The 21971-nt window shown below is 49.1% G+C and overlaps 1 protein-coding gene across 10 annotated transcripts in view; it reads right to left on the bottom strand.

The window, feature by feature from the left end:
- Nucleotides 1-3384: 3384 nt before the first annotated feature.
- Nucleotides 3385-21971, bottom strand: part of NHSL2 (NHS like 2) — a 187411-nt gene continuing 168824 nt past the window's right edge. For 4 of the 10 annotated variants that reach the window (XM_074324037.2, XM_074324040.2, XM_074324041.2 and 1 more), the window contains 7 exons: nt 21779-21934; nt 18762-18889; nt 18249-18444; nt 16335-16466; nt 12921-15218; nt 11437-11569; nt 3385-10647 (listed from right to left, as the gene is read on the bottom strand). In XM_074324037.2, the coding sequence (XP_074180138.2) occupies nt 10338-10647; nt 11437-11569; nt 12921-15218; nt 16335-16466; nt 18249-18444; nt 18762-18889; nt 21779-21934 (3353 nt within the window). In that variant the 3' untranslated portion in view covers nt 3385-10337. The remainder of the gene's footprint in view (nt 10648-11436; nt 11570-12920; nt 15219-16334; nt 16467-18248; nt 18445-18761; nt 18890-21778; nt 21935-21971) is intronic. The other 6 variants (XM_074324043.2, XM_074324045.2, XM_074324044.2 and 3 more) reach the window with 4 other exon arrangements.

Genomic DNA, 21971 nt, shown 5'->3' with positions numbered 1-21971 from the left:
GGCCTTTGGTGCTAGGAGCACAGCGCTCCAACTGCCTGAGCCACCCGGCCAGCCCCACTGTTCATATTTAGGTTTTTATCTATGGAACTGATTTCATAGTATGGTGTGAAGCTAATTTTTTAAAATCGTGTGACATAAATAAAATAGAATGATAGGCTTCTCAATATTTACTGAACCCCTATGACAACAAATAAAACAAGGAATAAAGGGACACAGGAGAAATTTATATGGTAGAATCTGTAAAGCTCACTGGATGCAGGAGAGAAGGGGAGACATCTAGGAAAATGCCTAGGCCTCTGGCTTGTGCAAATGGCTGGATGGTGATACGATTCTCCAAGGCAGGAAACACAGGGAGAGGAGCGGTAGATGTGGACCACTCAGGGAATGCTTGCTAAGGAGAAGGGGGAGAAGGCCAAAGAAGAGTGGAGGGAGAAACAACTGAAATTTTGAGGGAGTGGTCAGATAAGTGAGTGGGGAAGCAGGAGAATGCAATGTGGTCAACAATACCAAGTGCTTCGAAGGTGCAAGTAGGAAAAGGACTGAAAGGATCACTGGATTCTTTGACATGGAGGTCCTCAGTGGTCCTCAGGACAGTGGACCCGGTGGAGGGATGGGGGCAGAAGTCAGATCAGAGAGGAACAGAGCTGCTCAATGCTGGCAGTTCTTTCATGATGTTAGTTTTGAAGAAAGGAGATGAGGCACAGGACAGTAGCTGGAAAGTGACATGAGGTCCAGGAAGAGTTATTTTTAGGATGGAAAGATGTGGATATATATCGGTTCCAACCGGAAGGAGTTAGGAGAAAGGAATCCCAGGACATTGCCTTGTTATTTTCAGAGAGGGACCCCTTCCTGATGAAGGCCACACCACCTCAGCTGATGGTTTTGCTTCCCTGAGAAATTAGAAACAGCCAGAAATGACAAGAGCAGAAAAAGGGGTCAACAGAGGGAGGCCAAAGAAATGAGAAGCCGGGGATTTGCAATGCGTCTTCCACATGAATTTGAAGTGATCCTGGATTTGGGCAAGTCTAGGGGTGGAAAGAAGAACTGAATGGAGGGAACTGACTGAGACATTCAGCAATCATGGCCTGGAAGGTGCAGTGGGCAGTAAAGGAGGAACACACTCCGCCTCCACATGCAGAAGCATTGGGGGAGGGCAAAGAACCTCTGAGGAGAGGCCTTCAGCAGAAGCAGGATTCTTAGGAGAGAGGCAGGCGGCAGTGGAGCAAGGTGTTGGGGGGCAGAATCTTTCTGTTTGGGTTGCAGCCGTGTTTATTTATCCTAGAATTGGGCTTCCAGTGGGCACAATGGAAAAGGAGAGGAGGGAGGGGAGTGGTGGAAGACTGAGTGGCAGAGCAGAAGCTTAGAGCAGTATGAAGCAAGCACTGAGGGCAAAGAGATGAGCAGAGGAGTTTCTATCCTGGCTGCCGACTCGTACATAAGAGGAACATGAAGCCCGTTGGGACTGGTGCCTGGGGCTGCTCAGCAGTGGCCCTGCTGGACCAGCCTGGCGTCTGTATTGGTCAGTACTCTACACTTGGTTTGCATATGTGACATGCCCTTGGAAGGGTGTGTGAGTGGGTATTGATGAGGGCTGTGAATCACCAAATCCAGTTAAGGCCACTGGCATGTATTCAATTTAAGACAGCTAATGAAACCAGTGTAAAAGGAGTGGGAATCAGAAAATAAGAATTTGTAAGTGTTTAGCCTGCACTGCTCCTGGGAGAAAGACACCTGTGGTGGGCACAGAACTGTGTCAGCAGATGTCCTGTCAAGTGGGGGCTTGATGCCCCCACTGCTGGGAGTGTTGTCAGCAAAGAATCTTCTGTAGCTGTGTCATGCAGGATCTCAGCTCCCGCTCCCCGCACAAGAATGCAGGGTACGGTGAGGCCAAAAAGGAACACCCACAGAGCCATAGATAAGGGAGTCGTACCACTATATTCTCGCTGGTGGCTGGGTTGGAGACACAGGAAGCAGGAGCCACAAAATCCGCCATCCGCTTCTCTGCCAACCAACCAACCAACCAACCAACCAACCAACCAACCAACCAACCAACCATTGTAGCCAGGGCAGTTATATCAGTGGCTAATGGCTAACAGCTGATGGCCAACTAGTCACAGCCGATGGCCATCTACTACCTGAGCCAGCACCTTTCCATGTGAGGCCGAGAGCCTGGAAACTGCTCTCTGGGACTCTGTCCCTATAAGCTGTCATCTCCTTCGGGATTGCCTTAGCTGGAGGTTACTTCATCCAAGGTTGGGCCCTTTGGCCCAGCGCAGGACAAAGCTGACAGGTCATTGTAATGCCATGGAGTCAGCTGAGGCTTTGTGCCGCCTGCCTTACTGTCCTTTTGTCCTGCCTAAGCCTGTCTCCTTCCCTTCTCTCCCACAGATGTCTATCCTTCCGGCATTCCCTAAAACTCCACACAGTGTGTGAGCTCAGTTCAGGCCTCAGGACTCCTGTGTAGGGCCTGTGCTTCAAAGGTGTGCTCTCTCTTTTGTTAATCAATACACCGGACTCGGTCCTTGATGTGTCTGTTGAGTTTGCTCACTGTGACTCAGACCCTTAAAGCTCCCCAAATCATGGTGCGGTGACACTAGGAGGCTCTGACCCTGAACTGCAGGGTCCCACAGAGGTAGTGCTTGCACAACGCCCACCTGGAGCCAGCCTCCTTCTCTGACCTTGGTCTTAAATCTGAACAGCTGTTAATGTCTGAGAGGAGCCCCAGCCCCTCTCCCTTCCCTTATAAAGTTCCTAGGTTTTTCCCAGCTCTTGTGTCTTTTTGGAAGAACAGCTTCGTGCTGTCTGTGGATATGAGCTTGCACGGGACCTGGGGAGACAAGGACGCTGGGAACAGGAAACAAAGCTCCTTTGGGATGGGAGTTGACATCACCTGCCTGGTGGGACCACACCTTCGCACCCTCGTGGAGGGATAGAAGTGATCTGCGCCACATCTGGTCTGCATTTTATGCTCCCAGCCCAGACTCACTCTGGAGTGCCCTGCTGGGTGGCTTCATTGAGCCAGAGAACAAAGGAAGAGCAGCCCTGAGCACAGTTGCTATGGCAACCGCCTCCCCTCAGGAGCCTGCAACTGCCGCCCACTTCACCCCTTGTTGCCTCCATCAGCAGTTGAACTGGAGTCCCTGAGATGACTCCTCGAACACGGATTACCGGCCTGTGTAGCTCAGGTTCCTGGCTTGGTGTGTCAGGTTTCCGCAAGATGCTGTGTCCCATATATCTGTTTTGGGCACTGGGGGTGGGGGAGAATCAGATTCCATGTGTGTGGGCCCCACACTTGTGTGGTCGGTAAAACATGTTCCCAACCTGGGCTTACTGTCTGAATAAAGGCATTATTGCTACAATGAAAACCAGAGAGTGAAACAGAAAACAGTTTTAACAGAAGTTGTTTATTTTAAGAAGACACAAACAGCTCTAGCTATATAAAGAATACAGTTCAATTGCTGGTAGCAAGCCAGTAAGGAATGCTTTTGTTTAAAAAGAAGAAAGAAAGAAAGGAAAAAAGGAAGACAAGAAAAAGCCTTTGTAATATCACCCCACAGAGGGTTCCCTTCCATCTTGTGTTGGGATTCTAGGAAGACTGGGCTTCTGATCTGTCCTACTGTCTGCTGCTTCCCGAACTGCTCTTCCAGGGACACGCGGTCATCGCTGAGGGGACTGCCTCATGTCTACCTTCCAGTTCAGGATGCTGGTTTGTAAATTCCTGTCTCCCTGATTTTTCTGAAGTCACTGTTGGCACTCAGTAACCGTGGCCCTGTGAGTGCGTAGTAGGACTAGCCAATCCTCCTCCTTCACTTTGCTTTTGGCAAGTGTAGGACTTCCGCTGCTTTAGAGTCCAAGGTGTAAGTCTGGTTCCCTTCCTAAGTCTGGAAGTCTTAAATAAAAGGCAGAAAGAAACTGTTTCACAGATGCTTTCAAATCAGGAAATCCTGAAGGTAACTCATGTCTCTGACTTCTTAAAATTTAGATTTGAGTAAGTGCATAGATCCCTGGGCTCAAATGACAGAAAGGAAGCTAAAGGCCGAACACAGGAAACCTACAGGCTAGGAGGGATGTCCGAGTGAGTGAGTCCTGATAGAACGGAAGTTTGCATGCAGAGCTCACTGCTGATTACGGAATTCTGTTATTGTTTGATAAGATGGACATAGAGTTTGAGCCCAGGGATTGACAAAATATCAAGCTCAGTGAAGTTTCTAGAACACAAGTAAGACTCTCATGAGCATCTAACAGTCTGAGAATATCTCATAAAGTGTAAGAAGGGAAGGATAGAGTAGACTCTAGGAAAGCCGATATTGGCTTGCCCTATTTTAAACAAACACCAATTAGAAAAGTTCACACTGAAAAAAAAAAAGAGAGGCATTGACAAGAGGATTCTTTGATTTTCAAAAGAAATCACCAGAAGATTCCCTTACACAGGAAACTCCTCTCCTAAAAAATGGAATTTGATTCAAAAAATTCATTTTTCAAACAACTTTTAAGGAAAACATCCATTGTATGAAGTAGAGCACATATTGAATTTGGAAGGAAATCAGTGTTTCTAAACTGCAAATCAGATTTGCCTTTGGATTCATGAACTGAAGAATTCTTGAGCATTTTTCTTTCAAGCATAGGTATCAGTACACTGAGATACCTGGTAAATTCATGTGTCATAGAAGTAGATGCCAGCTCTGGGTCTTCTGTAAATGTAGTGCTTTACATGAAAAAACACTGGACCCAGAGGCAGGAGACCTGAGACTGAGGCCGGGCCCTGCCACTGTGTGACCTTGTGTAAGTTATTTGACCTTTCTGGGCCTCACTTCCTCATCTGTAAAATGAGAAGTTGGTCCCTTTTGGCTCTAACATTCCGTGACTACAGATAAATATAGAAATAAGATAAATACAACAATCTAGAAATAAGAAATATTCCCCAAAGTAAGCATTGAAGGCAGTAGAAAAAAGTAGCAATGAAATATAATAAAAAGAATAAAATTTTAACTACTAGCCAGAGTAAATATATCTCATTTAAAAATGAATGGAAAGATTTGCAATTTACAATCGATCAGGAGAGGTAAGAACATACGTATTGATATTTCTTCACCATCATACATACTGTGGAGGAAATGAGTTTGAGGTGACTTGTACAACGAGCATTGTGTTTGCATGCATAACATTTTATAAAACGGGACATTAAAAAAGCTCAACACCACATAAGGAATACATTTCTATAAAGCTTGGCATTAAAGAGAGGCTGAGAGGGGTTAACTGGTTGTTCCAGTTCATATTTTGTTTGTGGATTTGTAGATACCAAATTCCACTATTTAGGCAAAATCTTAAAATCAAATATACTTCTGCCAGAGCCCTTCTAGAAAACAGCCACCATGGTGAAGACAGGTATTTAAGGGTTGGCAATCCCCAACCAACATAATACCTTTTCCTTTTTTGTATTTGTGAATGAAAAAAAAATGTTTAAACCAAAATCAGACTAGATGTGTGGAGAGTGAGCAAGTAGTTGATTCAATCTGATAATTTCTTCACACCAAACAACATATACCTGACCAATATGACAATCTACAGCACTTAGCCAGAGACTGATTACTGTAATGATAGCAGAAATGACGGGAAAGTTGGGATTATTGGGACAGTTGTGGCTATAGTGATTCAAGGGCTGAAGAAGTCACATCACTGGACTAGACACACACACACACACACACACACACACACACTCACACACCCCAGGCCTGCTGCGCTGCTCGTCCTGGGATCACACTTTGAGAATCACTGGATTCCATTGGGGGCTTGATCGAACAAGAGTATATACCTATTTCACATAACCCATGACTTATGCAAACTCCTTTTCGCTCAAAATATCAAAAGCGTCTCAAATGTGTGTCTATAACCATTTGCTACTGTGTTCCGCTATAAATCTGTTTCAGAGTATTCTAAAACATTGTTTATTTCATGTCATTATTTCAATCATCATAATTTTTGCTGCCCTTTGATGAAGGTGGCTTTTGTACCTCTTTCCCACTCTCTTGTCCTTTTTTTTTTTATTAGTTTCAGGTGTACAAAGCAATGTACTAGACATTTACACTCCTCACAAAGTGATTCTCTTGTCCTTTTAAATCCCTAATATCTTAGTCACTTGGAGCTGAAATGCACACAAAGGCGTTGGGGGGGACTGGTCTCATTCTCACACCAAGCTGAGGTGATAGTGCAAAACAAGAATGGGGGAAGCAGAGGTTTGCGTTCAGTAAAGCTGTACCTCCAATCAGTTTAACAATCACCACCAATGCTGGATGACTGACATTGATCAGACAATATTGCAACACACTGACCTTTCACAAACAGGACACATTTTCACAAACTCTTTAAATCCTTGTGTGTTTACTCAAATGATAAATAGCATTAGTTCCATCTGTGTAAAAATGCTTATGTACAAATGAATTACCTAGGCCTTTTCAGTGGCTTTTCGTAGCCATTTCTGAGAGTCCCTTGGTGGCACTGCAGGAGATCACGGTATTTCTCTACATTCTGCAGTTAGCTGTCAGGGAATTTGGCCTTTCCACGGTGAAAAACACACTTCTGCCACTAACTTATGCCTAAAATTCTACAAGTAGAACTTCATTCTTTTGGCTTAAGGCTTTTCCCCTGTCAAACTGCAAACGACCCTCAGAAGAGGTAGCATTAAGCCTTGAATTTAGCCCTTTCCTGAGAGCACACTTTTCTTAGCTGGGAAGAGAACAAACTAGGAGGCACTCGGGACAATGGGTGCTGGAAAGCAAGGTCTGGGAAGAATGGGATGGAAAGAGGAGCCGAGGATCCCAGCTCACTCATGATTTTGCTGATGGGCTATTCCGGTCAGCCTTCCTTACTGAAATGGGTGCTAACTTGTCACCCGGAGCAGGTTACGTAGAAAGCAACCATGTTTTCGGATAATATTGAAGAGTCAGTGATGTAGAGGCATACAAAGGTTTATAGGAGTGGTGCAACCACAGATGGGGGTACCCCCCCAATCAGAAGGACCATACTTGTTCACAGGAAGGAGAGTAACTGATACTACTTTATGGAGTGTGAACGCAGGGCCAGGACCAGGGTAAGGCACTTGCACAGCCCTGACAGTGGGCGCCTCCTTAAATTTTATACCCCAAGCCCCTCACCCACCTCACTCTAGTCCTGGCCCTGGCAAATCATATTAAAGGGACAGCTCACCATTGTGTTACAGATGTGGTAATAATGAAAGGCTGCACTGGTGAGGAACAGAGCACTGGCCATGCACCCGACTTTTTAGGGACTAGTTGGTTTATAAGGAAGAAGGCAGATGCATGGACAGATCTGCTGAGACTGGTAGGTACAGTGGATCGCACTCCGATCCATGTTGTCGAGACAGTTAAAATGGGTGTCTGGGAAAATGCTTGCTGTAGAAAGAAACTCCTCTGTCTTTGCACAGTCAAGGTGATGTATCCAGATCAACTAGTCGATTTGTGCACATGAACTATTTTGCTGCCTGTGGTCTTGCCTCCTTAACGGGTGAACTGTCGACCAGGGATGCAGTTCACAGGAGTTGGGGCTGAGGGACAAGTTAGGGCCAGGTGAGAGCCCAGGAGAGAAAGCGAGGCAGGCAAAGGCCAGGAGACACCAGCAAAGTTTCCTGTCATGCTGAGAATGACTGGCTGTCTGTCCTCAACATGCAAACCACAAATATGTAACGAATACCCACCAAGTGCAAAACACTCGGCTACCAATTCACTTGATTATCGTAACACCAACTCTCTTTCCCCGTCTCGTCTCGGCAGAAGGCAGCAAGCACGAGCTATGTGCCTTAGAGGGTAGATACACTTGAACATAACCCCCAACATGTTTCCTACTCCTAACACTCAGCCTCTCCTCCCCTTGATAATCGTAACACCAACTCTATCTTTCCAGTCCTCAGCGTTACCTCTGGCCATAGCAGCTCTGCCCCAAATCCTCTTGTGCTACTGGGAAAACCACTGGGCATTTGAGGGCCACTGTGATGACACAGAAGATGTTCTAAAAATTCCAGCCAAACAGAGTATTGTACAGGAACGCAAGACTCAAGGTAATTGAAAAACGCTAAGGTATCTGGGAAGGCCGCTTAGAGTCCTTTGGGAAAACCACCAGAGGTAGCAAGATGAGGGGAGAGGCAAACCCCACCAGAAGTAGCAAACAAGAAGCTTCCAGAAAAATCAGCAGAAGTAACAAGTCTGATAGCATGCGAATCTCAAACTTGGCTTTAGAGTTCAGCTATTCTTAATAGTTCCCTAGGAGAAAGGCCTGGCCGCCCTTCACCATTGTCGGGGGGGGGGGGGGGGGGGGGGGGGGGGGGGGCACAAACACCCCCTTCATTTCCCTACACAGCAAAATGTTTCTGTCTTTTGGAATTCTGAGTCTGGGGCAGACAAGTGTGGCATTTACATGCAAATAAAGGCCAGGAATGAATCTATTTGATTTCAGGCAACACCACTGAAATTTCGTCAGGACCTTCAAACCCAATGGTTTGAATGTTTCAAAAGCACCTGAGCTTTTGCTGTTTATTATTGTAAGTGGCTGCTGTCTAAATCGGGGGAAGTGCTGATTGCGGGGGTGTTGCTGGGCCTGACCTGTACTCAGAAGCCTAGGATTCAGAACTGTACCAACCGAGGGCCTAGGCTTAGGGCTTCTGTGCGAGGGGTCCAAGTCTTTTAGCGCTCAGTGTGGTTTTTCAGCTGTTATGTCCATTGGACCATGGGCCGCTGAGCTAAGAGCTTGCTTCTCATTGGTGAGCAACGTGACCTATCAAAATCAAGATCTGCTTGTCTCTGGGGCAGTTTCTGCATCCTCCAGGAGTTTCGCCAATGACTCTGTTGGGGGGTGGGGTAAAGAGGGTGTGAGGTGGGGAGGTGGGGAGTGAAGGAGGAAGGTATCGGGGAACCCTCTGTGAAGCAGGCTACAATTTCATTTGACTTCTTTCTCCCTCTTGGGAACGGTGGGCAATAAACCCACCATTATTGGTCAGCCAGTTTTCTTTGTTCACTGCTTTGTCTGTTTTTCCCCCAACCTCTCAGAGACCAGACATATGAAAATCAAATGAATCACTGCTCTTGCTTTGCTTACAAAATTGAACTGACAAGAACAGTTAGTGCCTATACGCTGTGGGGTGGGGTAGGAGGGGTCACAATGATTGTTCTGGGGCTCAACCAGCATCCCATTTACCCAGTTCTTACAGTCTCCCCTACACAGGTTAACTGCAAGTTGGTCAAATAGCAGAAACTAAATGGCAAAAAGTAGCCCTTTTTTTGTGTTCTGGGCCATAGCAACTTGCAAGGCTTCCTTTTTAAGTTCTGGATGTATCCTTTTCTTCTATGTGTTCTCAGATTTGCATCAGAGTAAAACTTCCTTTAAACCAAACCAAACCCAACCAAACACAAAGTGCAATCTGAGCTGAATGGTGGCGGGCAAGTTACACTCACTTCCTCTCCTCCATTAGCCTTTGATGATGCTGTTCCTTCAGCTAATCACTTCCTGTAATGGGTGTCACATGCAGGTGAAATGAGAGTTCTTAGAATGCAGCATAAGCTGGGCACAGGTCCTAGCTATCATTGGCAGACACTTGAAGGATCTCAAGGCGCATGTGTGAGTTTCCTTGGATTGGCGTGAACAAATGGCAGCCATGTTCATCAGCTGAGCTTGGTTCATCCAAAGCAACCCAGTCCTGACCTTTTCTAGCTGAGGGGTGGGGGGAAGGGTCTGTATGTTATTGAAACTTGTCACCCTGATCTCCGTGTAGACAATCAAACTGAAAAAGGCATGAAGTTCAGGACAGAGTCACATTCATATTTTGCACGACAAAAGCCATCCAGTCAACCCCATGCAAAATAAGTGCACACCTGCAAACGTCTTGAGAGGGAGACATAAACTGTGGTCATCAAGGCCTCGCAGGAAAGCGAATAATCAGCAATGGCTCCCTGTGGCCCCAGGTGTGGCAGCCCCCAATCTGCTCTCGCACTGTGCCCCTCCCTCAGTGACAGGAGCAGCAGGGTCATTGATTGAAAAGATGGCACCTGTGCCCTTGCATCTGAGAATTTCTGGGGGGAAATAAGGAGAAAGTCGGTAGTAAGTAATGGCAAGATTTGAAGTATGAAAACGTAAAATGTCTGAGCATGATTAAAGTGCCTGATGATTTCAGTTCTAGATAAAGTGGTCTCTGTCCTGCTGTCCAGAGTGTGAGCTAACGTAAAAGAAACGTAGGCTCTTTTGTTATTTGCATGGTTTCTTTCGAAAAGCCTTTCTGTTCCCCCTTTTCTACTCAGGTCTACTCACTGAAGCCTGCTTGCTCGGCCTGCGCCTTAGGTACTGGGGCTGTCGGTGCTATCGTAGTCCTTTGAAAACTGTGCAATAATTCTCCGAGCCAGTGGGCTAGTGGTCTTCAGCAGTTCGGCTGCTGAGGGGCGGGACCTGGGGGTTGCCTTACTTCCCTTCTTCTGTAGCAAGGCTTTGAAATCATCGTTTCTGCCAGCATCGAGGCTGGCACAGGCCACCGGCTCACTGATGACTGGCACTTCAGCTGCGTTCCTTATTGGTGAGTGAGAGCTCGGTCTGCTGCCTCCGGCAAAGGCCTCGCCAGGCTCCTTCCAGCCAAGCAGCTTTCTTTTGGACCTAAATAACAGAAGATTGACGATGAGTGAATTCGTGCAGTGGACATTTCCTAATGCTTCATACAACTTCATCAATGTCAGTGAACGTCAGTGACATGATCTGGGAACTTCTATGTAGTCTCAGTCACCAGCTTTCCTGTCACCAGTAAGTCCTTGGACCCCACCCCCCTCCCACGGACTCCTTTCAATGCTCGCATCTGGAGCCACTTGTCCTGTGCCTGTCCAGGTTCTGGGACCAGAGAAGAATTTAAGGAGTTGAGGCGAGTAGCTCAGTGATTGTGAATCAAGACAGCCTGGGAGCCAATCCTATTCTAATAACTGGGCTCTTTGAGTTTCCCTCTCACCAGGTCCCTGCTCTGTGCCCTGTCCAGTAACTGGCTCCCCATCTGTTCACCATTTGCCTAAGTTCCTGCTCTGATACTCAGCCTGGTGCCTCACTTCACTTCTTGATCAGATTTTTTGGTACAAGGAATTCTGTGAAGGGTTAAATGTCTGTGACTACACACAGCTGTGAGACAGCAGATGGAGTCACAATAGGCCGTGCGGTTGCTAGGAGACGAGGGGCCTCTCACTGGGCACCTGGTCCTCCTTTCCCTGCCCCTCCTCCACTTCACCCAGAGATGTGAGTGAATTGGCGAAGTGACGCCCTGGACTGCTTTCACGTATGTGAAACTATATCTGAACTATAGTCTCCAGTTTCAATTCTAAAGGCTGCTTAGAGGTAGCAGTTTGTCTGGTGGTGTAAAAAGGAAAGGTGATTACAAGAGGAATTAAGACAATGGGTCCAGACCTGTGTATCACGGTAAATAAGTCTTCAGTTGTGCGTGAAGCCACAAACACGTCGTCATCGTCTTCTGCAATCCATTCAGCTGTCTTATCACTGATGACACTTTTTTCTTCGGTGCTTGGTTCCATAGAGTTCCCTAAGTATGAGGACCAGAAGAAATGACTTTGACCACAACAGTTAGGAGAAAGCACGTTGTCATCTGTGTTCCAAGTGATGTTCAAAGGAAGGGCAGCAGGGCGGAGACTCCTACTGTGTCCATTTTGCAAAGGAACAGGCTCTTCAGGAGCTTAGTGATTGGCCAAGGTGGACTGAGTGGTAAAGATCAGTCTGTGTCTTTGTTACAACAGGTTGTCTGAACATGTTCTTGTTGCAAATGTGTCGCTTTTAAAAATTAAGGAGCTGAGAACAATCTAAAGCAACAGTCAATCAGTGGGTGAGAAGGGGCCCTAGCTGAATCTCAGAGGGAGCCTGTGGACTCTGAGAAAGAATATTCTAAAATGACCTGTGGCTTTGATTGGTTTGTGTGTTTTAGCCACAATAATTTAACTTATGTTGAAAGCCCGAATCAGCTTAAGGATGGCTGTAAGATTTTGATGTTTGGTGGAAAGGGTTAAAAAATGGATCAGAAATATGCATGAACCTGGAGGACATCATACTAAATAAAATAAGCCAACCACAAAAAGACAGCTAGTGTAAGATTCCACTTGTATGAGTTCCCTACAATACTCAAGTGCATAGAGACAGAAAGTAGACAAGTGGTTGCCAGGGACTTGGGGGACGGGGCGACTGGGGAGTTGTTTAGTGGGTACAGACCTCAGTTTTGCAAGACGAAGAGAGCTCAGGAGATGGGTGGTGCTGATGGGCGGTCAACACTGTGAATATACTTAACACTACTGAACTGTACACTTACAAATGGTTAAGATGGTCAATTTTGTTACGTGTATTTTGCCACAATGAAAAAGAGACAGGGAAAAACCAAAAAAAGGATGAGAACCATAATCTAGCCTAATCTTATTGTGCCAGGAAGAGCTAACCTCCAACCATCCAAGAGAGTGACCTTCCTTTTCTCCAGAAAGCCCTAAGAAAGGCTGCTGCTGGTAACATAATCCACTGCTTCAGCAGCCTGCAAGCCCACTATAGCACTTGAACTCCGCCTGGGAGGGCATGAGTCCCGTGCATGAAATGGGAAAAGTCCTGGGCAGGGGATGCACGCCTGACTGGATGGATGGGCTCCTGAGGTCCTAGGGTCTAAGACCACCTTGCATTTCACTATCTCAGCACTGGGGTTCCACGGTAGACTGACAGTCTGGGCCTCGAAGATCTGCCCCTGGGTCAGTTCTGGTCCCAAGGGCAGTGAGGCCCAACCCTCAAGAGGTGCCTCCACTGACTTGGCCATCCTACGGGGAGGATCGCGGGGCACTGGCACTCCATCCTCACCTTCATCTCTCCTGGGATTGAAGGAAAAAGCCAGCAGATAGTTTACTAACCTGTACGGCTTGCCTCCCTTTCACCGTCAGCTTGTGACGTTGAAATCGTCCTCGCAGCAGGTGATTGCATCTGGTCGCCGGTACGGAGACACTTGGCATCTTCCTCCAGGGTGATGACGGGGCTGAGAGGCAGCCTCGGTTCCGTCACGTAGGCCTCCATTTGAGCTGTGGGTGACGTGAGAGGCAGGTACAGCACACTGGGCTTTTTTGGTACAGGAGGTGGGATCTTGCCTTTCTTCTTCTCAGCATCTTCCTGGCTCTGGAGGCTAATTCTTTCAGGCAGGGCTTTCACCTTGGGGGCCTCATCCTCTGTACTTCCCTGGGGAGGTTGCTGTGTTCCTGAGAAGAAAGCACCAGAGGAACTGACAAAAGGTGTGAAAACAAGAGATGAGGGTGCTGTTGACCCCCCTGGGCTTCTGGCCTCAGGGAAGCTGGAGGACTTTGGTTTCCGCGCTACCACGTAGGTGTCTGGAGGGAGTGGCCTCGTGTGTTGACTGGAGCTCTTAAGGGTCATAGCCAATGTAGGCGAAGTTAGTGGGTATTCCTCGGAGGCAGATGCTGGCTTGTGGACCAAGCTTGGAGGCCTTCGGGCCAGTGGGGGTTTCTCAGCTATGGGAGGTTTCATCTTTCTCTCTGGCAAGGTCAAGACTTCTGCTCCTGATTCCTCAGCATAGTCAGGGCTCTCGATGTCATCTTCCGGCTCAGACTTACTGACTGACCTCAGGCGAACAGAACGTAGGTCAGACTGAGTAACCATGGGCATGATTGGCTGATTGGGGCTAGTTTTTTGGGCCAGCTTGGCCCCAAAATTTGTATCTGAGTGATGCCGGCTCACCTTGGTTTTGCTTCGGATGGAGATACTCATCCCAGACAGATCCAGGTGGGTCGAAGAGGTTAATGGTAGGTCAAACGATAGCCGTGACTTGGAAATTTTCTCCATCGGTGATGTTGGGGGTAGTGATGACTTCCTCTCGGGGACCACTGGACGTACCCGGACACTGCTGCTTGGAGGGGGCAAGTGGCCCAAGGTCAAGGACATGGAGACAGTAGGTGTTGGTGTCTCCGACTGGCTAGAGTAGCCACTGGAGGGTGACATCAGCCCAGCGAGCCTTCCTGGGGAGGGCACCTCCCTGGCCTCTACCTCGATGGAGAGTTGGGAAGGTGTAGTGGCTCTGGAGGTGGAAGGGGAGGCAAGAGACTCTGAGCTGCCCTGAACCGGGGTGCACTCAATGACCGTGGTGCCAGTGGCAGTGCTGGAACTGGACAAGGACTGGTAGGTGTCACCAGACTTCCAGTCACTAAGATACCAGTGCTGAGAGAAGTGTGTCCCTTCTGGATCTTTGAAGGTTGGCACAGCTGGGTGAACCTGGGATGAGTGATGTCCTTGGTGTTCCAAGGAGAGGCAAAGGCTCCTGGGCCTCTGGTCCTTGGGTAGTGCCTGCCCACCTTCTGGCAAGAGCACTGGCTCATCTTTGACCAGTGACACACTGCGCATTGGCGGGGAAGGCTTCTTTTTGGCCTTCTTAAGTGAGATACTCTTGGATCTCTGCCTTCTGTGCTGGGCCTCCTGGTGGGCACCAAGGGATGCAATGTTGTCAGCACTGTTACTGCCCTCAGAACTTGTACTGGCATAAGGCAGGGCACAGGCTTCACTGGCCTTCTGTTCCTCTCCACAGTCCACGTCTGTGGGCACAGACAGTGAGCGCTCCCGGAATCTGCTGGCCCCACCTGGGCCTGTCTCCAGTCTCGAGGTACCACCTGTCAGAAGGCCGGTCTTGAAGGGTCGCTCCAATCCCTGCCTTCGGTGTGTAGGGTGCTCAGAGTAGCCAGCTGGCCCACTGCATCCTGCAGGGTTATCACGAGTGACAAAGAGGGTCGCAGCCTCCTTAGGAACCAGAGGTGGCAGTGTGTGCAGGGAGACCCACGAATTCCCAGAGGAAGGATTTTTTCCATTTTCGCTGACTTGATTGCTCTGACTGGTGGCACTTGGAGTCATGTAGGTGAAGGCATCTCCCTTCCAGGAAGCGGAGAATGTAGATTCTGTCGGTCCATTGCAAGAACTGGGGACACTATACACCATTCCCATGCTCTCCATGCCAGGAGGCTTGGTGCCACCACGTGTCTGGAGAGGTTCTTCCGGGTCACTAGAAGGATTTCTCAGTACTGGTGAGGTGAGATTTGGGAACTGTGCTTCCTGACCAACTGCAACTCTTCCATAAACACCTTCTGGAACAGAATGACTGGGCCTGATGTCTGAGCTGGCAGAGCGGGGCACCCTGCCTGCGGGGCTGTTGTGACCTGCAGGATGGAAATACAGAACATTAGTGGTGCAGCCAAGGGCCCCCCAGGCAGCTCCCGAGACGGCAGCACCACATTATTGCCAAGCAGCGTTTGCCAACAGCTTGGTCAGAATTCCTTGGTTCTTCCTTTCCATAGATGAGGATGCGAGGGGACTCGGGTCCTTGCCCATCACCACGGGGTGAGTGACAGGGGCCCTTGAATTGTCCAGGAAGCTGTCAAAGACTCTCCGGCTTTGATTATTCCCCTTAGAGCACAGTGGCAGGTGGGTTTTTCCCAGGCTTTCAACCCAGGCTCATGAAACCACCACAGACCTCAGCGTTCACCTCTCCTGAGACGAAAGCAGAGCATTTGAACTGATTAAGGGACAGCACCATGTGACTTTCCCCTCCAGCCATGAATGCGGAGTATGCCACAGCTGGAAAACCCAGGGTGCTTGCATTTTTGGCACCTGTCACTTTTTAGCTTTGCAACATGAGAGACTTAAGATAACCTACAGTTGTGAAGGAACCATTCACATGTTCAAAATCCCCAAAGATTTCTCATACACACAACAATGATCACTATTCTGGCACCATCCTCACTATGGCTGCTACTACGATAATTTATAATAACAGCCACCATTTGTTGAACACGAACTGTGGACATACAATAGCTAATCCTTACGACAACTCCCCAGCTTGGTGCATTCTCCTCAGTTGAGAGACGAAGAAGCCGAGGCTCAGAGAGGTTACGTAACCTGGCCAAGGCCTCACGCTTAGTAAGGGGCAGGCCAGGGTGTGCGTCCACATCTCTGGTCTGTGCTCTCTGGATGGCCTTCATTTAACAGCAGTGATCGTTCTGCTAACATGGGACTTTTAGTGATGATTCCCCCCATTTCATCTGTTTGCCTAAACTTGACATACATGGTTCTATTCCATTTATAATGGGAAACAATAACAATGAATTTAGAGCCTGGGAGACCTGCTCCGCATACCACATTGGCTTCTTTGGGGCATCCGAAGCCTCCCGCCCCCAAATTATTCCTGTCCCCATCACCACGGTACCACCTGGGTGATGGGATGGGTGGGAGTGAGCAAGAAAAAGGGTCTGGGGGATCAGCTGTGCTGGGGTCACCTTGGTCTCGCTGGGAAAAGTTAGAGAATCCAATAATGGTCCGCCTCCGCCTCAGGGTGGACTTGGGGTTCACGGCTGTCTCTGTGTTAAACAACGAGTGTCGCAAACTTGCGTGTTTATCAAACTGCTGCCCTGTAGCCAAAATAAAGACACTTGGGTGCATCCTGGCTTCTGTTTACAGTGGACATGGGCCTGGGGTGCAGAGAAGGGATGATGACAGCAGCTATGAGCATGAATAGCATCCAGGCAGGTGGCCCTTCCTCCACATCCCTCCCAACTTGGCCCTGGACACCCAGAGCCCCAAGGCACACGTGCTGGCTTTCATAAGCTGCACTTAGGGACACCTGTGAGTCTTAGGTGGCCGAGAGACGTGGATTTCCAACCCTGGCTACATATAGAAATAAACTGGGCAGCTTTGGAAACTCCAATACCTGGATCCCACCCGGAACATTTAAATCTCAGGGAGGAGAGCCCAGGTACAAGTGTTTTCTCAAACGCCCCAGGTAACTGATTATTGAGATGTACAGCCCGGGGCGAGAACCACTGGTGTAGAGACACAGGTTGACACTAGATGTTTCTAGATCGTAATCTTTTCTCAGAGAAAGCCTTCATGTGGGCCAAAGGACAGCATCTCCAAGAAGCTGCCTGCCCCCCGCCCCTGCCCCCGCCACAGGAAGCAGCCTGGCAGTCTGTCATTGTGTCAAAGTTCACCCTTGCGTGGTGACTGAGATCTATTTTTCTTAAAGCACCAGGTCCTCGGTCTTTGCTGCTGTGGCACTGCTGGGGCAGGGTGAGGCAGGGGGTGAGGTCTGCTGCTCCCCTCACTGTCTCTCATTCAACAGCTGGCTAACCAAACTCCCCTCCGCCCCGTGGCTGCATATGACCCCTGCCCCTTGCAAGAGACTCCGTGGGCAAAGGTCAGCGGCAGTCTCATTGAGAGTCAGACAGAAGTTCGGAAATGAAGCGCCCACCAGCACTCTGTGAGTCTCCCCTGTCAGCCCTCACTCCTCTTGGCACAGCTCCCCAGGCTGTGGGCTATCTCATGCCTCTGACTGCCTGAAATGATCCCAGTGGGGCTGGATGACCCCGTATCCAGGGAGCATCAGCACATTGGCCAGAGCTGTCCTCATCATCTCCATCAACTTCTCCCAGCTGGATGCCTCTGATCCCTTTGGATTATAAAGTCTTGATTTCGAATCTCTTGGCCCTATCTCCTTCAGAAATGATCAACCCTCTTCCTTTTCCACTTACAGCCGCTGGAGTGTGCAGTACGAATTAGTAATGTGTGTGGTACAAGGTGTCACATGTCCCCAAAGTCACAGCCAGCTGAGTCACATACATCACTTTCTCCCTTTGGTCCTTCTGGCCTTGGTCCCTTCCTGTCACTTCCCTTCTTAGACACTTGCCTCACAAGTTGGGGAGGCCCACCTCACTGAAAGAGCGAGTGTCTAAGTAAAGTGCCATAAGGCCCGAGGTCTGTGCCGTTGTGAGCCCCCTTTTACCACCAGCATTCTGAACCCCATACTTCCCCTCCGACTCCTATGCAAACCCAGCCTCTGGCACAAGAAGGTTTCTTTCCCCAGCGCAAACATAACTCACAAACGAGAAATGTCCACAGATGCTCCAAAAAGCACACACATTCTTAAAGTTTTAGAGTTTTCCGTTAAGAACATTTTGTTTGCTATCAAATGGTCTCAGTTAGTGTGGCAGTGCCAGTAGAGAGTGAAGAAAGAGCAGCCAGAGCCCCCTCTTCTGCATGCCTCCGTTCCCTGGCGAGAGCCATGACCTTGACAGTGCAGAGTGAGCCAGTAGCAAAGAAAGTCTTGCTCCCTCCCCCAGCCCCCAGTGCGTTTGGAGAAGATGGTCTGTAGTTGGCATGGAGGGAAGCAAACAGGTGGTGCTGAGCAACTCTACCAGAGATGTTGATTGGCACAATGTCAGAGTGCGTGGAGCAAGGCTGCAGCCACCGCTTCTCCTCTAGGGCGGGCAGAGGGAAGGGGCTAGTCCAGGCAGCTTGCTTGTCGGGTGGTGTCGACAGGCTCAGGGAGGCCCCAGGGGCCCTCACACCCTGGGTGGTGGTCTCATCCTCGCTCAGCTGCTGTTTTGTAGGCTGTTGGGAAAGAAGGTGATGGGAAGGGTTGCTCCCAACTGGGGCTGGATGAGCCATGCCCACGGGATGGCTGTCTAGGCAAGGCGGTCGGAGCCTTGGTCTGGGAGGCAGGAGAGCATGGACGGGCTGCCAGGCCAGACACCTGCTGTGCAGGGCCGTGTTGGCCGGCCAGCCGGGCCTCAGGGTGGCTCTGCTGGTGAGCAGAGGTGAGCAGCAGCTTCCAGTGCATAAGTGTGAACAGCTCGAGGTCCCCTGCTGGTGGGTGCAGGGCGAGCTCTGCATGCTGGCTCTCCCAGGCAGGGGAAGAGGCAACTCACCATCAGTACCAACTCCAGACGCCTGGCAGACTGGGGCCTTGGGTTAGGGGTGGGCTGAGGGGCCTCATCAGCAGAGCGGAAGGTCTGCCCCAGCAGTCTGGCCTCCGAGTACTGTTCCTCATATTCTTCTGAAAAATAGCACAGTGGATACACACTCTAGGGGGCCACGGCCCAGTGCTCCTGCTCTAGCTGGCAGGCCTGGCTTGCATGGTTTCTTAGGATATTTCCTGGCATCTCAGCCTCTGGGTTCAGAAATGGAAAAATGCCTACTCCCTGGGACTATGAGAGCTGAGGAGAAAAGAGTCAAGAGATTTGAGTTGTGCTGCTTCTGGGACCAAGCCCTTGCCTCAGTGGCCCCCACCTTAAGTGCTCAATTTGGAGACGAGGTTCAGAATGCAGACTTTTGCTACTTTATGCTGCAAGGTCCTCTCCAGGTTTTCTGAAGCCCTAGCCAGCACATGACCCGTGTGAAGCGCGGAGAGATTTGCATCAAGAAGTCCAGCATCCAATGCTCCCCTTGCATGTCAAGAGCTCTTGCTCGAGCCTCCGAGGGCCTGACTTCCTGCCCCTCAGTCCCACTGTAGGTTGTGGCAGGTCCAGGGTCTAAGGTGAAGGAGAGGGAAGGCGAAGGCAGTGCCACAGAAGGAAGGAGAGGTCAGGGAATAAGAAGGATGTGAAAGATCAGAATGGGGTTGCGTTTAAGTGATGAATTCCAGGAGTACATGAAGGAAATGAGAGTAAAGAATCAACAGGTAGGGCTGTTGCACATTTGAACAAAAACTTTCAAACTCATGGGAGCATTTGAGGTCTTGCTCCCCGGAATACGTCGTCAGTTTGACTCCAAGTCAAAAAAAAAATCACAGAAACTCAGAGTCAGGAGGGACCTGGAAAGTTTGGACTTCCTCCTCAGCAGTCCTTCCAGGGGCCTCTTCAGCCTCCGCACACACCTGCACAGGAGGGGGCAGCCTTCCTCCCAAGGCCACGTATTCCATCCAAGGACAGTTGGGGCTGTCACGTATGTCAGGAATGTTCTTCCTTATCTCGAGGTGAAATGTGCCTCCTGCTAGGTCCCCCTCCACGGGCCCATGGTGACAACACAGAGCACACTGGTTTTTCTTTTGCATGCTAGCTCCTCTCTTATCTGAACACAAGGCTCAGGGTGTCCTTTGGAATGTTGCTTCTCTAAGGTCACCACTGCCCTGGCAAGGAGGTGGGAGTTATGGCTGTACTGCAGGTGGGTAGCCACCTGCCGTTTTCTATTCTCCATTGGCATGAATAAACGAGAGCTGATAAGATGTCTTTTCACATTTAATGTTCACTCAACAAATGTCTACTGAGTGCCTCTTGGGGATCCAGCCATGCCAGGTGCTTCTGGAAACCCAAGAGATGCGTTTCTTTATGCTGACAAGCTCAGTCTGGTTAGGCAGACAGAATACATACCCAGGACTAGTAGACCAATGAGGAAAGGGATGAACAAATGAAAGAAAAAGCAGTTCAGAACTACAGAGGTCCTCTTCAGACGATGCTACAAAGCGCCGCATATGAGTGCTTATGGGTAGAACGATGCAAAGTGCAGGACTCGTGTTCAAGGTTTTCTTGGATGAGGCAAGAATAGAACTGAAGAAAGTGTAAGGATTGGAGTGGGGAAGTGGGAGAGAGGAAGGGCTTCTAGGCTTGGAAAAAAGGTCCGAATGGGACGGTGGGGGCCTGGTGGGTGTATGGAGCTTGTGACCTAGCACTGAGGCTTTATTTCTATTATTTTATTGAGCTATGACTTACCTCCACTAAAGTACATAAATCTTAAGCGTGAAGTTCAGTGAATGTGGCATATGTATGCCCCCTGGAACCTCCATCCACATATAGGCAGTATGCCAGTAGTCTCTCTCATACTGCTGAGTTTCAGTACTTTTGCCACTTCCATTGGCTAAATCCCTCTGGTCGATGCCTATGTTTTCATATTGTAAGGTCCTATCAGGGACCACCTTGGTTTTTCTTTTATATTAACTTTAATATTATGTTTAGCTCAGCCCCTGTCCCAAAGGACATATATTGGGGGTTGGTGTTGCATCTTATCAGGGTTTCTCCAGCTGCAAGTTACTCCCGCTAAGCAATTTACATATTCCCTGTTTTTATTTATTTTTATTATTATTTTTATTCTTAATTTTTTATATTCCATTTTTAATTCTCACAAAATGGTGCCATATGCTTGGAATTGGAATCCCCGTTTTAAAGATGACACATTAAACGGAAGCTCAGAGAGGGTGGGCAATCTGCACAATGTCACACAGCTAGTTAGGTGTGCGAGTCACATTAGATTCTAGCTCTGCTTTCCATGTCTAGGTTTTGACCCTCTGCCTCCTGGGTGCGGTCTGACGGCTCAGGCACTCTGACTGGGCTGTTTCTCTGGGTCGTGTGGACCCAACTTTGCATACTACGAACTCATCCGTATACTCCAAAGACACTGGGATGGGAATTGGGGACGAAGGCAACTCTGGGGGCAGGGTATTGGGCTTGCTGTAGTGAGGCAGTAGCCACGCGGGACACATGTGGACGGGTTAGTGCAAGAGTAGAGTGACTGAAGCCGAGAGTGGAAGGCCCTGCAGATGCCTCCTTGGATGCCTGGATTCCCAAGGCATGGGTGATATGGCAAGAGGTCTGGAAGGTGTATGGGCCACACCTCGGGAGTCTCTCATCCAGCTGTATTTAAAAATGGTTTGACCTTTTGCCCTAACTGAGTCTCTGTTCTTTTTCCCCATAGACTACTGAACTTCAAAACCAAAAAAAACAGAAAAAGAAAAGAAAAAGGGGTGGTGGTGGTGGTAAACAGCCATAGAAATAGGGTCTTTTAGAATCAGTCTACAAGGTGAAACCTGGAAAATACGTTTTGTTTTTCAATAGTTTGAAGCTGTTCTCTCTTTTTCTCTCACAGGCCCCCGTCCTCTGTGTTCTGGGCCTCCCTCCAGCCGCTGCGCATCTGGCCGGTGGGGTCCGACCACAGCGCCCCTCCCTCTCGGTACCTTGCAACAGGCTCTGGAGATTGAGCTGCGCCTCGCGAAGCAGCTCCTCTACACTCGGGGGCCTGCCCGAGGAGAGGAACACGTTCACTGGCTGTCGCCATGACGACCTCGAGTGGGCAGCCGCTGTCGCATTTTCCCGACCCGAGTTAGCTGCAGCTAGGGAAGGAGAGAGTCAGTGAGAGGCGCAGCCGAG

The sequence above is a fragment of the Rhinolophus sinicus genome, chromosome 18 (assembly GCF_057876585.1).
Source record: "Rhinolophus sinicus isolate RSI-liver-muscle chromosome 18, RSI-T2T, whole genome shotgun sequence".
Taxonomy (NCBI): domain Eukaryota; kingdom Metazoa; phylum Chordata; class Mammalia; order Chiroptera; family Rhinolophidae; genus Rhinolophus; species Rhinolophus sinicus.
The sequence above is the reverse complement of the archived record's forward strand: the minus strand, read 5'-3'. Positions and strand labels throughout refer to the sequence as shown.